The following is a 15,317-nucleotide window of genomic DNA, read 5'->3' on the forward strand; positions in this document are numbered from 1 at the left end:
ACGCGCTATCTCAGAGTGTGGGGGTCAAACCCCCCTGGGACTGACCTGTCCCCCTGACCCCCCCCCCCCAGGCCGGGATCCCTTGCCTGGCCAGTGTCCCCTTGCCCCTTGATTCCCCTGACCCATCCACGGCCCCCCAAACCTAGCCAGGGTCCTCTCCTGGCTCCTCAGACCCGACCTGGATCCCCCAACCCAACGTCCCTGAGCTGACAGGGACCCTTGTCTGCCCGGGCCCGGGGGGTCCCCCTGAGGGAGGGATCTGGGAGCCCTGGTGCTGGGGGACTTGGGGGAGCCCCTGCAGTACAGCCCCCTGTGCGGGGTGTGGCTTCATGGTGTCCTCGTGGGACCTTCACCAGCTCCTGGGGATGGGTCTGAGCCCGGCCGGCTACGCCACCCAATGGAGGGGACTGCCCCTCCCCCTGCTCAGTGTGGGGCAGGGGGTGCTTGGGAAGCAGAGCCCTGGCATGACTTCGTGTCCCGTGGCCCTGAGCTGGGGGGGCTGTGCCTCCTGTGGGACCATGGTTACCTTGGGCAGTGGGGCTTTGGGGCCAGGACTCCTGGGTTCTCTCCCTGGCTCTGAGAGGGGAGTGGGGGCTGGTGGGTTAGAGCAGGGGGGCTGGGAGCCAGGACTCCTAAGTTCTCTCCCCGGCTCTGGGAGGAGAGTGGAGTCTAAGACGTGAGAGCACGTCCCTCCCAGAGCTGGGGATAGGACCCAGGATTCCTGGTTCCCAGTTCCTAGGCTCCCTCTCTTCCCAGCGCTAGGCATGTTCATTTCAGCTGCGAATCTGGCTTTCGCAGCAGTGCTAGGCCTGGGGGGTCTCTGGGGATGGCAGTTTCTATCGGAGGAAACATGACTCCAGGTAGTGACAGAGCCACCTAGCAGTCTGGGGCCTCCTGCTCTCCTGCCCAGCTGGGGCTCCCTTCCCCCGCCGCACCCCGTCTGCCATCTTCCCGCCTTGGCTTGGAGGATTCCCCTGAGAGCCCCTGACTTCCCTGAAGAGAAGTCCTGGGCTAGCCCCTGGTGTGACTGACTGACAACCAGCTGCTGTCCCGCTCCCTGCCGTCTTGTGCCCTCTGAGCCTTCGGGCACCGGGGCGTCGCTCATCTCGGCCTCTAACCCAGCCGAGAAGATGAGGCCCATTTGCCTTTCTGGTGCCCACGGGGGACAGGCTGGGACCCGCCCTGTGCCAGAGGGCACCATTAGACACGGGGGGTCACAGCAAGAATGATTGTTGGGGGGGTTAAACCTTGCGAGCTGAGTCAGCCTTGCCTTCGGGCCTGTGGCAGTGAGTTGGGGGCACAGGAGACACTGGTTTCTCTTTCGTAGTCATCTGCTTCCCGCTCCCCTTCCTCTCCATTTCATCCGGCCTGATGGGCTGTGGATCAGCCCTCAACCCACCTGGTGGCTTTTTCTGGCCCTAAAAGGCCTCTCAGCTCAGTGAGGGGATGCATGTGCCTTGTGAGCCCACTGCTGCCGAAATGCGGTGGGTTGTCGGCAGCTCGTGAACGCTGCGGCTTTCCAGGGGCTGAGGCCTGGCGCAGACTCCATCTAGCCCAGCGTCCCAGCCGCTTGCATGGACAATCCACCCTCCCCTTGTGTCGTGGCATCCGTTGCTGTTGGTCCCCAGAAGGGTCATAGTTTGATGGTTACGACCGGCTATTCCTGTCCCTCTCTGGAGTCCTGTTGTCATGCAGCCACTGGTTCGGTGCTCTGGCCCAGCTTTGAAACCCTCCCTTGGAGGAACCGCATCAGTGGGCCGGTCCACTGTCAGGTCTCACTCTGTTTTCAGGGACCTCCACTCCTCCGAGACTGAGCCCCTGCGCTCCCGCCCTCCTGCTTTGCCCCGTGAGCTCTGCCCAGCGAGTTCAGCTGATCCAGACGCCTGGTGTGAGACGTGTAGTCTCTGCAGGCACCCAGTCACCCCAGCCAGGGTGTATAGGGACACCCACTGAGTGGGGAAATGCCTTTAATCTGCCACCATTCCCTCTGTGCTCAAACAGTCCCAATCTCCGTCCCGCTGCCTGTCTCTCGTTCCTTTCTTCTGCTCTCAGCCACTGCTTGTTCTGTGTCTCGGGGCAGGGTGTGTGCATGGGGATCTCTTAGGATCGAAGCAAAAGGGAATTTAAATGCAGAACCCTTCGGGGGCAGTTCTAGGACAGGGCAGCGGGGGGTTGTTTCTGTTTTGGTTAAACGTGTGGCTCAGGGACACGTGAACGTCAGGACGCTTTTCTGTCCAGCTCAGTGTCCTGTCTATCCCAGTCCAGTTGGCTGTGTAGACCTCCCCTGCCCCTCAGTTACAGGACAGCCTGCAGCCGGCCCTTTTGGGAAAAGGAAGCCCATCTCAGCCCCTGGCGGGGTGCCTATGGCTTGCTTGCCTTAGTTTGGATCCTGTCTGGGGCCCTGCCTCTGGGAATCCTCCCAGCCCTTGGGGTTCTTCATGTGCACTAAGGAGTGAGGTAGTCACCGGTGTTGAAATGGAATGACGCCGTTGGAGTGAATGGGGCGCGCGGCTCAGAGTGGTGGGTTTGGGCAGCAGTTCGAGTTCTTGTACTTGGGGCAGCAATGGGCTCAGGCTCTCTGCAGACTCAGGCGGTGTTGCTGTGTCATGACACTGGCTTTTCTCCAGAGACATGGCCAGAGACAGGCTTCTTATTTTCAGAAGGAAAGTAAGCCCCTGGGAAACTGTTAAGAGGAGATCTGCCCATCTTCTCCTCTGCTGGGGCCCCCTATGCTGGGGGAACGCTGCTCTGGGGCTTGTCTGCACTTGAAAGTGAGTTTGGATTATGGTACGGGGTGAATTTAAAGGGCAGCATAGGCCTGGTGATGAGGAAGAGGGGCCTAGTTCGTTTAAATTCCCCTTTAAGTAGCTATTGCAGGATAATTTTGGGTGGGAGTGGGGGGAGGGGAGGATGAGGTTTTTAGTGGATATATTTGGGGGAGATTATTTTCAGGAGGCTCTGAAATGCGGCTGTCTCTGGGGTGGGGCGAGGCAGCCCATGTGCTGCTCTGGTGAGCGTGCTCTCCTTTCTGCCTGGGAATGGTGCATCGGTAGAAGCGAAGGTGTGAATTTAAACCCTGGGGGGTGTTCATGCCACTTGGGAAGGGGTTTCAGTTTTAAACTGGAAAAAGCCGGGGTTATCCCAGGATAAAGGTGTCCCCCGCCAGGGCTTACGCCGGTCTGACTAGACGGGTGGTACAGGACTGAACAGTTGGGGTGGCTGCTGCGTCCTCATCCGTGGGGCTTGTGGGATCTCTGTGTCGTTCTGTCCCGGGCACTGGGGCCGGTGGGTGGTGGTTTGAGTCCGCCTGGAATTTCCGTGTTTCTGCGCCCGGGCTGGCTCTGCCGCAGGGCTCGGACGTTTAAAGTCGGCCGCCTGGTGATGACTTTCAAAGAACTCTGGTCTTCAGCGTTGTGTGAAATCAGCAGGGGAGGTGCCTGGGAGTTGCAGAGAAGCCTCCTGTGGGAGCATGTCGGGGTTAGCTCAGCCTTTGGCAGCAACTGGGGTGGGGGTAGGTTAATTACCAGAGGATCAGTCATTAGCAGAGCCGTTCCCCAGCCAGCGATCTGAGAGATTTGGGGGACAATCAGCTGAACGAGAGCACCGGAAGCCCCGGGCGAGCTGCCCCGTGCAGTGTTGTGTGGCTCTTCCATCACTGCCCTGCCACCTAGGTGGCTGCATCTCAGGGCCGGGGGTGCATCCCCTGAAGTGAGATCGTTCAGTCCGGTGGATAAACCAGTCTTTCACTAACTGGCAGTGTCACCGTTGGCTGGCTTGCAAGGGAGAGTGGGCTGGCGCAGGAGCGGGGTTAAGCTTGACGTAAGGCTGCTGAAGCTGGTACGGTGCTGGGGGAAGCCCCTTCGAGGAGCCTCGGGGTGGCGTCTTTTGCTAGCAGAGGGGAAGCACCACTTGAATCCTGACCCTTCTGATCCCCTTGCAGCTGTCTCTGCCCACGCGGGCGGTGCCGGGCCGCTGGGCACTGCGAGGCATGGCGTAGGAAGAGCGTGTGTTGCAATGCTTTGGCTGGGACGCTGGGGTTCTCTCTGCAGCTGTGGGAGGGGTGTGGGCCCCTCAGACCCTGGGGAAGTGGAGCAATCTGGGGTTTCCCTTCTCCCCTTGGGGGCGCTGAGTTCTCAGTGCACCCGGGGCAGGGCTGAGCAGTACCCAGGCCCTGCCTGCCTGGGAGACTGACCCCTGCCCAGCCCCCTCCCAGCAGCCCCCGCCCTGTGTTTGGCTCTGCTCAGGAATCCAGTAGCTGCGTGGTTCCCCCGGTGTCCCCAGGGTTGGGTGTTGGGGGGATGTGGGCTTTGCTCTGACCCCCTGTTCTGCCCCGTACCCGCCCCCCCCAGATGTCCAGCTCGCCGTTGTCCAAGAAGCGCCGCGTGTCTGGATCTGAGCCGAAGACGGGTTCAAACTGCTCCTCTGGCAACTCCGTACAGAGTGACCCGCGCTCAGCGCCCGCCAACGTGAGTCTGCGGGGCACCCAGCCCCGTCCCCCCAAGCGAGAGCCCTCGCAGCCATGGCTGTTGGGTTCCTAAGGTGCTGCTAACCCTGCAGTCGCTGGCTGCCCAGCAGGACTCGGGGGGGGTGGAGTCCTGCCAGTCTGGGACCAGAACTAATGCCGGCCTGCCCTGCCCCCAGGGGACGTCTGCACGTTGTGGGGGGCCCCCACACACACCCACCCTCCTGCAATTACCACCTCCTCCTTTAGATCAGACCTCCCAAGGTATCTCCCCCACCCCTGGATCAGACTGAGGGCCCTCTCTCCAATTCTGGCCTACCCTGGCAGCGAGCGCCACGGGGGGAGGGGCATGACCCGGCCACAGCGGGCTCCCCCTGCACAGGGCCCTGCTGACCTCTGATCCCTCTGCTCACAGGGCATGGCTAAGAATGGCAGCGACGCCGACATTGACGAGGGCCTGTACTCCAGGCAGCTGTAAGTACCAGCGGGGGGCACACCCAGGGGCCCCAGCAGGAACCTGTGGGCCCGTCAAAACCGCCCCAGAACAAAGGCTGTTTCCCTGTCTGGGAAACTGAGGCCGAGGGGCGCGGTGGTGGGTCACACGTGGGGAATGGGCCCAGGGCCCCTGGCTCCTGGAGCTGTGGGCACAGGCTGGCTGGGGCACCCTGCACTACGCCCGCCCTGACTGCGGCCTCCCCACAGGTACGTGCTGGGCCACGAGGCCATGAAGCGGCTACAGAATGCCAGCGTCCTGGTGTCGGGGCTGCGGGGGCTGGGCGTGGAGATTGCCAAGAACATCACCCTGGGCGGTGTCAAGTCGGTCACCCTGCACGACCCCGAGCCCGCCCAGTGGGCAGACCTGGCCTCCCAGGTAGGTGCCCGGCCTGGGAATGCCCCCCGCGCCCAGCTGGCCTGTCGGTGTGGCTGGGCCCTTCCTCCCCTCCCCGGCCTGCCTCTCGGGGCATTTGTGTGTCTCCTGGTCTCCTTCCCCTCCTCTCTGCCTGTCCTGTCCCGCCCCGCCCCACCTCTCTCCGGGATCTCCCTCACCTCCCACCCTTGCCCTCTAGTTCTACCTGCGGGAGGAGGATTTGGGGAAGAACCGGGCCGAGGTCTCCCAGCCACGCCTGGCCGAGCTCAACTCTTACGTGCCCATCAGCATCCACACAGGGGCCCTCACTGAGGACTTCCTGAGCCTGTTCCAGGTACCCGCAAGCGTGGAGGGAGCCCGGATGCCTGGGTTCTCTCCCTGGCACTGGAAGTGGAGTGGGGTCTGGTGGTTAGAACAGGGGGAAGAGGGGGGGACTGGGAATCAGGACTCCTGGGTTCCACCCCCAGCTATGCTCGACTCCCATTGCCATGTCTCAGGTGGGTTGGAGACCCCAGAGCTCTGGGGGTGGCCTGCGGGGCGCTCTGCATCAGTTCCTGCCTGCAGGGGGAGGAGGGGTTAGGGTAGGGGCCGGGGGCCACAGACCGGTGCTGGCAGGGCTGAGGGAGGCACAGGCTGGAGGATGGGGGGCTACTGGCTGGGGGGCCAGGGGGATGGGGATGCAAGCCGAGGGGGCTCTGGGTGGGAGGTGCACACAGGCTGGATGGGATGGGGGGATGCAGGAGAGGCGCAGGCTGGTTAGGGACACCAGCTGGGGGTTGTCTGGGTGGAGCAGAGGTGCTGGTTAGTGCTGTGGAGGGAGTCTGGGTACAGGCCAGCGCACTGGGGAGTGGAGTCTGGGGGGGTGCAGGCTGGCACTTGTGGGGCATGGGGGTGCATGGGCCAGTGCTGATGGGCTCCGTGTGCTAGGTGGGTTAGGGGCTGGCCCTGGGAGCGCGGGCCGGCGCAGACGGGCTTTGTGCTAGGTGGGGGGCTCTGGGGGCTGGCCCTGGGGGTGCGGGCCGGCACCGATGGGCTCCGTCTGTGGGGTGGCCAGGCCGGTGTGGGGCTCCTTAGGCAGGGGGCTGGCTCTGGGGCGCAGGCTGCCACTGACGGGGTCTGGGTGGGGTGGGCAGAGTGGACCGGGTGGGGGGCTCTGGTGGCGGGAGGCTGGCCCCAGGGGTGCAGGCCAGGGCAGATGAGCTCTGTGTGCTGGGGGCGCGGCCAAGTGGGGGACTCCGGGGGTGCGGGCCGGCACTGATGGGCTCCGTGTGCGGCAGGTCGTGGTTCTCACCAACTCGCCTCTGGAGGAGCAGCTGCGGGTCGGGGAGGTCTGCCACAGCAAGGGCATCAAGATGGTGGTGGCTGACACCAGGGGGCTGTTCGGGTGAGTGCTGGGCTGGGGGCCCCCTCCTTAGCCACCGCCTCCTCTCCTCTTGCTGGGTGGGGGGGCAGCAGCCTGTCTCCCCTCGCCGGCACCGGAGGGTTGAGGGGGTGGAACCGGAGCCTGGGCTGGGACGGTGTGCCGGCTGTCATCAGGGAGATGGGGGCGGGGAGATCGGAGGGGGGGGGGGGGCTGGAGACTGGGGGGGATTGGGGATCTCGGGGAGGGGGGGCTGCCCCACACTCACCCCTCTCCCCACAGCCAGCTTTTCTGTGACTTCGGGGACGAGATGGTCGTGACAGACACCAATGGGGAGCAGCCGCTCAGCGCCATGATCTCCATGATCACCAAGGTAACACCGGCCCGGACGCCTGGGTTCTCCCCCCGGCTCTGGGAGGGGAGTGGGGTCCAGTGGTTAGAGCCGGGGGGGTGGGGGCTGGGGGCCAGGACGCCTGGGTTCTGTTCCTGGCGCTACTGGGCTCACCCCTCTCCGTGTTGGCAGGGCTGCCCGGGGGAGGTGACCTGCCTGGACGAGGCTCGGCACGGCTTTGAGAGCGGGGACTTTGTCTCCTTCACTGAGGTGGACGGCATGGAAGAGCTCAACCACTGCCCCCCAATGGAGATCAAAGTGCTGGGTGAGATGCTGGGCACCCCCAGGGAGTGGGGCGGAGGGGCTGGGCAGGGGGCGCTCTCCCCTGGCAGTTGGGACTGGGTGCTGGGGGGTGCCATGCCGAGGGGAGTTCAGCGGGGGGCACTCTCCCTGCCCCGTGCACCCCACGTCGCTGACCCCCGCTCTCCCCCGCAGGGCCCTACACCTTCAGCATCGGCGACACCAGCAGCTTCTCCGAGTACGTGCGGGGGGGCATCGTCTCCCAGGTCAAGATGCCCAAGAAGATCAGCTTTGTGAGTGGGGCCTGAACCACATTTCTGGGCCGGGCGGGGCAGCTGGGCAGGCCCCAGGCTCTGGCTCTCCCCCACCTCAACTCCCTGGCTGGGGAGCCCAAGGGTGGGGACGGCTGCTCTTCCAGCTCCTTCCTAACTTGCTGCCTCCAGCCTGGGCCAAGGGGCAGCTCAGCAGTGGGGACAGTGTCTGCCTGGCGGGGAATCACAGGGTCCTTTCTGACCTGGGGGTTTAGGCACCTCCCTTGCCCCGCAGAGGCAAACCATAGTCACTTGAATTCTGTGGAACAGGAGATCCCTACTTTCTGGGTGCCGCCAAGCTTGCCTGCCATCAGTAGGGTTCAGAGTGAACGGCATTCGTCATCACATGGGTCTGTGCGCGCTCAGGCTGTTGGTCCGTGAGCCGGGCCCGGGACCCCTGGTTCCTTCCCCTGCCAGGCAGAGCGTGCGTTGGGGGTCAGGTTGGAGGGGGTGAGAGGATGGGGGATTGTGCCGGCTGCCCCTCAACCCCACCTTGCTTCTTGCAGAAGCCCCTGAGCGTGGCGCTGGCCGAGCCCGACTTCGTGGTGACCGACTTCGGGAAGTTCGACCGCCCGGCCCAACTGCACCTGGCCTTCCAGGCCCTGCACGACTTCCAGCGGCAGCACCAGCGTCTGCCCCGGCCCCGCAGCGAGGTAGGGCCTGGCCCACTGTGGGCTAGGGACGGGCTGATGGGCCAGGGTGTGTGTCTGTGTCACCGCCCCTCCCTCGTGTCCCGTTCCCACCCCCCGCGGCGCTGTGTGACCTGCCGCCCCGCTCCGTGGGGCGCTGCTGACCCCTCTCCCTGGCAGGCGGACGCGGCCGAGGTGCTGGTGCTGACCCAGGCGGTGAACGAACGGGCCCCCCTGGCACTGAAGCAGGAGAAGCTGAGTGAGGAGCTGATCAAGGAGCTGGCGTACCAGGCTGCCGGGGACCTGGCGCCCGTCAACGCCTTCATCGGGGGGCTGGCTGCCCAGGAGGTCATGAAGGTAGCACCAGGACGCCTGGGTCCCGTTCCCGGAGCGGGGTGGGGAATGGGGTCTGGTGGGGGTGGGGCTCACGGACTGGGAGCCAGGACTCCGGGGGTCTGTCCCCGGCTCTGGGAGGGGAGCGGGGTCTGGTGGGGGTGGGGCTCACGGACTGGGAGCCAGGACTCCGGGGGTCTGTCCCCGGCTCTGGGAGGGGAGCGGGAGCGGGGCTGGAAAGCTCTGAGGCTCCCGAGTTGGGGGCTGGGCCCCGCTGTTGAACGCTGCTGGGGGCCTGTGTCCTCTGGGGTACGGGGAGCCCTGTCCGGGGGGCCGTGGTGCGTGGGCGTGGCTGGCCAGCGTGGCCCCGTCCTGACGCCCCCCCCTCGGCCCCAGGCCTGCTCCGGGAAGTTCATGCCCATCACACAGTGGCTCTACTTCGACGCGCTGGAGTGTCTGCCCCAGGACAGCAAGGAGGTGCTGAGCGAGGAGCAGTGCCGCCCGGTGAGTGACCGCCGGAGGCGGGGCTGCGATCGCGGGGGGGCTGCGGGGTGGGATTGGGGGGCACTGGCAGAGCTGGGGAGGCGGGGAGCCCGGCGCCGGGGTAGCAGCGGGGTGGGATTGGGGGGGGCGGCGGGGAGCCCGGCGCTGGGGTAGCAGTGGGGTGGGATTGGGGGGGGCGGCGGGGAGCCCGGCGCCGGGGTAACTTTCCCTCCCCCTCTCCCCAGAGGAACAGCCGCTACGATGGGCAGATCGCCGTGTTCGGGGCTGACCTGCAGGCCAAGCTGGGGCAGCAGAAGTATTTCCTGGTGAGCGCAGCCGGGTTTCCCCCGGGTCCTGAGGGGTCTCCTGTCACTGCGGGGTCCCGAGCCCCCAGACCTCGGCCCCACAGCAAACCCTGTTGGTTCACGGGGCTCAAAGGGGTGACGCGGCCCCTGGGGGGACGAGCTGGAGCTGCTGGCCAGCCGGAGTCTGATCCCAGCTCCTTCGAGGCAAACGCCCGGGGGGAGAAACCCAGCTGCTGGCTCTGGGGCCGACGCCTGCTGTGGGGGTCCCGTGGCCTGCACTGCAGGGTGCTGAGCTTGGACCCCGGTGCAGCCCGGTCTGGGCGCGTGGAACCTTCCCCCAGCGCTGCCCCCTCAGCCCCGTGTCTCCCCCTCCCCAGGTGGGCGCCGGTGCCATCGGCTGCGAGCTGCTGAAGAACTTTGCCCTGCTGGGGCTGGCGTGTGGGGACGGCGGGGAGGTGACCGTGACCGACATGGACACCATCGAGAAATCCAACCTCAACCGCCAGTTCCTCTTCCGGCCCTGGGACGTCACGGTGCGCTGGGGGGCGATGGGGAGCGGGATCTGCGAGCCGGGGGCGGGGCTGGGAGCCAGGACGCCTGGGTTCCGTTCGTATCTCGGGCTACTAACTCCGGGTCCCTGCTCCCCCCAGAAAATGAAGTCTGACACAGCAGCGGCTGCGGTGCGACAGATGAACCCCAACATCCGCATCACGAGCCACCAGGACCGCGTGGGGCCCGACACTGAGCGGGTCTACGACGACGACTTCTTCGAGGGCCTGGACGGCGTGGCCAACGCGCTGGACAATGTGGATGCCAGTGAGTGACGCGTGGGTGGGGCCGTCCCCCTGCCGCATCTCAGCACCATGCCAGCCATCCTTGTGCAGTGTTATATGTGGCTGTTCCCCAGTTGCCCCGCCCCAGAGGTGGCTGCATCTCAGTGCCGGGCAAGCCATCCTGGCCTCCCATCGCTGTGGTCCTAGGGCCTCCCGCCCCATCATGCTGGTGCTAACGCTATCTGCCTGCCCCCCAGGGATGTACATGGACCGCCGGTGCGTCTATTACCGCAAGCCCCTGCTGGAGTCGGGCACGCTGGGCACCAAGGGCAATGTCCAGGTGGTGATCCCCTTCCTGACGGAGTCGTACAGCTCCAGCCAGGACCCGCCCGAGAAATCCATCCCCATCTGCACCCTCAAGAACTTCCCCAATGCCATTGAGCACACACTGCAGGTGAGCGCCCGGACGCCGGGGTTCCCTCCCCGCGGGGGCTGGGAAGGGAGTTGGGTCTAGTAGGTGAGAGCAGGCGGGGCTGGGAGCCAGGACTCCTGGAGTGGGGTCCAGGGGGTTAGAGCTGGGGAGACTGGGAGCCAGGACTCCTGGGTTCTTTCCTCGGCTCGGGGGCTGGACTCTAATTCATCCGACTTCCCTGGGTGCTGCCCTTTGACCTGGGGGGCTCCCCCCACCCCGGTGACCCTGCTCTGTCCCGCAGTGGGCCCGTGACGAGTTCGAAGGCCTCTTCAAGCAGCCGGCGGAGAGCGTCAACCAGTACATCTCGTGAGTGGCGTGGGGGAGGGGCGCTCCGCCCCTGGGGGCGGGAGGGTCTTGGGGGGGCTGCCCCCTCTGACTGTGTGCGCCGTGTCCCCCCCTCCCAGAGACCCCAAGTTCACGGAGCGCACGCTCAAGCTGCCGGGCACGCAGCCCCTGGAGGTGCTGGAGGCCGTCAACAAGAGCCTGGTGAGCGAGCGGCCCCGGGGCTGGGCTGACTGCGTGGGCTGGGCCTGCCGCCACTGGCATTCCCAGTACAGCAACAACATCCGCCAGCTGCTGCACAACTTCCCGCCCCACCAGGTGAGCGCCCCCCCCGGCCCCCTTCGGAGCCAGCAGCCCCCCGGGCCCCCGCTCTGACCGCACCCCCCTCTGGTGTATTGCAGAAGACCAACTCCGGCACCCTGTTCTGGTCAGGGCCCAAGAGATGCCCCCACCCGCTCACCTTTGACGACAGCAACGTGAGTATGGGGGGCGTCATTAGGGGTCAGGGTTAACGCCTGTCTTCCCTCCCTCTGCCCCCAGCACATTGATTACTAGCTTAGGAGTCAGGGTTAACACCCATCTGTCCCCAACAGCCCCCCACATGGATTACAGGGCGTGTGTGTCATCATTAGGGGTCCGGGTTAATGACCATCTGTCCCCCACACTTCTGTGCATGGATTACAGGGGGGGCTGTTGTCAGTAGGGCTCAGGGTTAACGTCCATCTTCTCTCCCCCCTCCAGCCCCTGCACATGGATTACATTGTGGCAGCGGCGAATCTCTTTGCCCAGACCTACGGCATCACGGGCACGCGGGACGTGGGCGATGTGGCCAAACTGCTGCGCCAGGTGCAGGTGCCCGAGTTCACGCCCAAGTCCGGCGTGCGGATCCACATCTCGGACCAGGAGCTGCAGAACGCCAACGCCTCCGTTGGTATGGGCCCGGGCTGGTGGTGGTGGGGGGGCTGTCCTGGCGTGCCCTGGGGCACTGCGGCCCGGGCTGGGGGGGGATGCGGGCTGTCCCAGCGTGCCCTGGGGCACCGCGACTCGGGGGTGGGGGGTCTGCTGCCATTGAGGGCTGGCCCCTGGCATGGAGCCCGGGGCTCCTGGTGGTCACGGGTGTCGTTGCCAGGCGCTCATAGGCTCTGCTCTGCCCCCAGACGACAGCCGGCTGGAGGAGCTGAAATCCAGCCTGCCCAGCCCCGAGGGCCTGCAGAGCTTCCGCATGTACCCCATCGACTTCGAGAAGGTGAGCCGGCCAGGGCGGGCCCTGGGAGCCAGGATGGGGGGCAGGGGGGTGCAGGCCGGCCCTGGGAGCAGGTGCTGGTCATATGTGGCATTATTCTGCATCTGTTCCCTGGCTGCCACCCAAAGGTGGCTGCATCTCACCACTGCGCGAGCCATCCCCAAGAAGAGTTATATGTGGCTGTTCCCCAGCTGCCCCACCCCAGAGGTGGCTGCATTTCCCTCTGACCCTCTCTCTGGTTCAGGACGACGACACTAATTTCCACATGGATTTCATCGTGGCGGCGTCGAACCTGCGGGCTGAGAACTACGACATCCCGCCTGCCGACCGGCACAAGGTGGGCTGCGGCCTCGGCCGGTTGGGGGGAAGTGGGGGGCTCGCTGCGGCTCTCTCTCCTCCCCCCCCCCATGCTGATGTCTCTGTCCCTCCCCAGAGCAAGCTGATTGCTGGGAAGATCATCCCGGCCATCGCCACAACGACAGCAGCAGTGGTGGGGCTGGTGTGTCTGGAGCTGTACAAAGTGGTGCAGGGCCACAAGCGGCTAGAGTCCTACAAGAATGGCTTCCTTAACCTGGCCCTGCCTTTCTTCGGCTTCTCCGAGCCTATCGCCTGCCCCCGCAACAAGGTGAGGGCCACTTTCCTGGGGGCCCCAGCCCTTATCCCCTGCCCCCTAACAACAAGGTGGGTCCCCCCAATCTGTGCCCCGCCCTGCGCTCACTCGTCTCCTCTCCACCCCCCTCCCCCTGACATACAATGATGAGTGGCTGTGGTAGGGGGTGGTTTGGGCTGGGCTGGGGGTTCCTCCCCCCAGTGTCTCTGACCCATTCTCCCCCCCCCCCCCAGTACTACGACATCGAGTGGACGCTGTGGGACCGGTTCGAGGTGCAGGGGGTGCAGCCCAGCGGGGAGGAGATGACGCTGCGCCAGTTCCTGGCCTACTTCAAGGTGAAACCTGGGTGTGGGGGTGTCAGAGCGAGGGGGGGGGGTGTCTGATTTTCCCCCCTCCCCCACCACGCAGAGTGAGCACCGGCTGGAGATCACTATGGTGGAGGGCAGGAAGCTGATGGAGGAGGGTTTGGAGGGATTGGGGTGTCTGGGCGCTGTCTGACACCCCCCCCGTACCCCCTGCAGAGCACGCACGGCTGGAGATCACCATGTGGGGGGGCGGGGAGATGACGGAGAGGGTTGGCGGGGGGGCTGAGCGCTGTCTGACCCCCCCCGTCCCCCCTGCAGAGCGAGCACCGGCTGGAGATCACCATGCTGGGGGGTTTGGGGGGGCGGGGAGATGACGGAGAGGGTTGGCGGGGGGGCTGGGCGCTGTCTGACCCCCCCCGTCCCCCCTGCAGAGCGAGCACCGGCTGGAGATCACCATGCTGGGGGGTTTGGGGGGGCGGGGAGATGACGGAGAGGGTTGGCGGGGGGGCTGGGCGCTGTCTGACCCCCCCCGTCCCCCCTGCAGAGCGAGCACCGGCTGGAGATCACCATGCGGGGGGGGGCTGATGAAGGCGGGTTTGGGGGGATCGGGAGGGGCTGGGCACTGTCTGACACCCTCCCGTCCCCCCTGCAGAGCGAGCACCGGCTGGAGATCACCATGCTGGGGGGTTTGGGGGGGCGGGGAGATGACGGAGAGGGTTGGCGGGGGGGCTGGGCGCTGTCTGACCCCCCCCGTCCCCCCTGCAGAGCGAGCACCGGCTGGAGATCACCATGCTGGGGGGTTTGGGGGGGCGGGGAGATGACGGAGAGGGTTGGCGGGGGGGCTGGGCGCTGTCTGACCCCCCCCGTCCCCCCTGCAGAGCGAGCACCGGCTGGAGATCACCATGCTGTCGCAGGGCGTCTCCATGCTCTACTCCTTCTTCATGCCGCCCGCCAAGCTGCGTGAGCGCCACGACCAGCCGTACGTACCTGGGGGAGCCCTCGGGGGGGGCGGGGCGGGTGTCCTCCTTCCTCTGGGGCAATTGGGGGCCAGGTTTACCTGGTTTGGAGGCTCTCCTCTGTGTCTCAGGGTCTGGGGGGATCGGGGTGGGGGATTCCCCGCTTCAGGGGCTATCCTGGTCCTGGGGGTCTGCCCGTTGGCTGCAGGTCTGGGGGAGGGTTCCCCCCTCTGGGGGGGGTTCCCACCGGCTCCGCCCTGACCATGCCCCGCCCCCAGGATGACGGAGATTGTGACCAAGGTGTCGAAGAAGAAGATCGGGCGGCACGTCAAGGCCCTGGTCTTCGAGCTCTGCTGCAACGACGACAGCGACTGCGACATCGAGGTGCCCTACGTCCGCTACACCATCCGCTAGGGGTGGGGCCTCCCCATGCCCCGCCCCCCGGTTCGCTGGGCGGGGCCTCCCCACGCCCCGCCCCCCATGGTTAAAGTGATGCAAAACATGGACTAAGGGGGCACCCCCCCAGGAATTGGTCTGAGGTTCAGGGCTGGGTGGGGGAGTCCTGTCCCCCTTCCCTGCTGGGAATCCCCCCATGGTCCCGTTCATGTTCTTGAGGCGCTTTAACCCCATCCCCTTACCGTTAGTCGTGTTGTCTTGACTCCGCCCCCTCCCCCGCACACACTCACTTGCTCACTGACGGGGGACGGGGCGTCTCCTGCCCTGCCTGTATGGGGGCGGGGGGGGGTGTCTGCAGGGGAACCCACCCCCTGCTGCTGGAGCTGGTGCCCGTCTGCTGCTTGTCTGGCTGGAGGCAGCGCGGGGGTGGGAGTTAGTGCAGAACTGGTGAGAGGAATTACTGAATAAATAGACGTTTGCAAAACCTGCCGGCGCCCCCATGTCTGGTCATTTGGGGGGGTGGGGGGGAACCTGCCCCATGGCATTCCATGGCTGCCCCCTTGGAAGGGGAGGCCAGGTCCTGGGTACTGCATGGGGGGGCTTAGGAGCCCAGGGGAGGGGACAAGGGGAGGGCACTCCCAGCCTCCCCCCTACAAAGGCAGCCCAGATCACAGCTCTGTTCCCAGCACAGGCACCAGTCTGACCGGGGGGGGGGAGTGTGCAGCCACTTTCCCTGGGTGGTTTGTCTCTAGGGGGCTGCTCATTCCCTCTGCAGCCCAGCCTGTGCCCCCTCAGCCCTCCCCATGTCCTGCTTGGGGGCACCTACGGCCCCCGCTCCCTGCCCTGCTACTAGGGGAGGATGGGGGCCCGAGCTCAGAGCTTCTGTCTCCTACCCCTC

The 15,317-nt window shown here is 65.8% G+C and overlaps 1 protein-coding gene across 2 annotated transcripts; it reads left to right on the plus strand.

The window, feature by feature from the left end:
• Window positions 1-2,950: 2,950 nt before the first annotated feature.
• UBA1 (ubiquitin like modifier activating enzyme 1) lies at window positions 2,951-14,907 on the plus strand. Of its 2 annotated transcripts, XM_073321398.1 has the most exons (25): window positions 2,956-4,466; window positions 4,878-4,936; window positions 5,165-5,333; window positions 5,530-5,664; window positions 6,608-6,714; window positions 6,973-7,063; window positions 7,214-7,346; window positions 7,517-7,614; window positions 8,139-8,285; window positions 8,442-8,618; window positions 8,991-9,098; window positions 9,323-9,403; window positions 9,760-9,915; window positions 10,033-10,198; window positions 10,413-10,609; window positions 10,869-10,933; window positions 11,032-11,227; window positions 11,311-11,385; window positions 11,651-11,840; window positions 12,067-12,155; window positions 12,397-12,489; window positions 12,586-12,777; window positions 12,996-13,097; window positions 13,946-14,046; window positions 14,302-14,907. In XM_073321398.1, the coding sequence occupies exons 1-25, from the start codon at window positions 4,350-4,352 to the stop codon at window positions 14,435-14,437; spliced, it is 3,180 nt and encodes a 1,059-aa protein (XP_073177499.1). In that variant the 5' UTR covers window positions 2,956-4,349; the 3' UTR covers window positions 14,438-14,907. The 2 variants fall into 2 exon arrangements, with proteins under 2 accessions (XP_073177498.1, XP_073177499.1); XM_073321397.1 differs by lacking the exons at window positions 13,946-14,046; window positions 14,302-14,907 and adding an exon at window positions 13,386-13,893 and having other exon boundaries at window positions 2,951-4,466.
• Window positions 14,908-15,317: the final 410 nt, after the last annotated feature.

Source organism: Lepidochelys kempii, chromosome 23 (assembly GCF_965140265.1).
Source record: "Lepidochelys kempii isolate rLepKem1 chromosome 23, rLepKem1.hap2, whole genome shotgun sequence".
In the NCBI taxonomy this organism is placed as follows: domain Eukaryota; kingdom Metazoa; phylum Chordata; order Testudines; family Cheloniidae; genus Lepidochelys; species Lepidochelys kempii.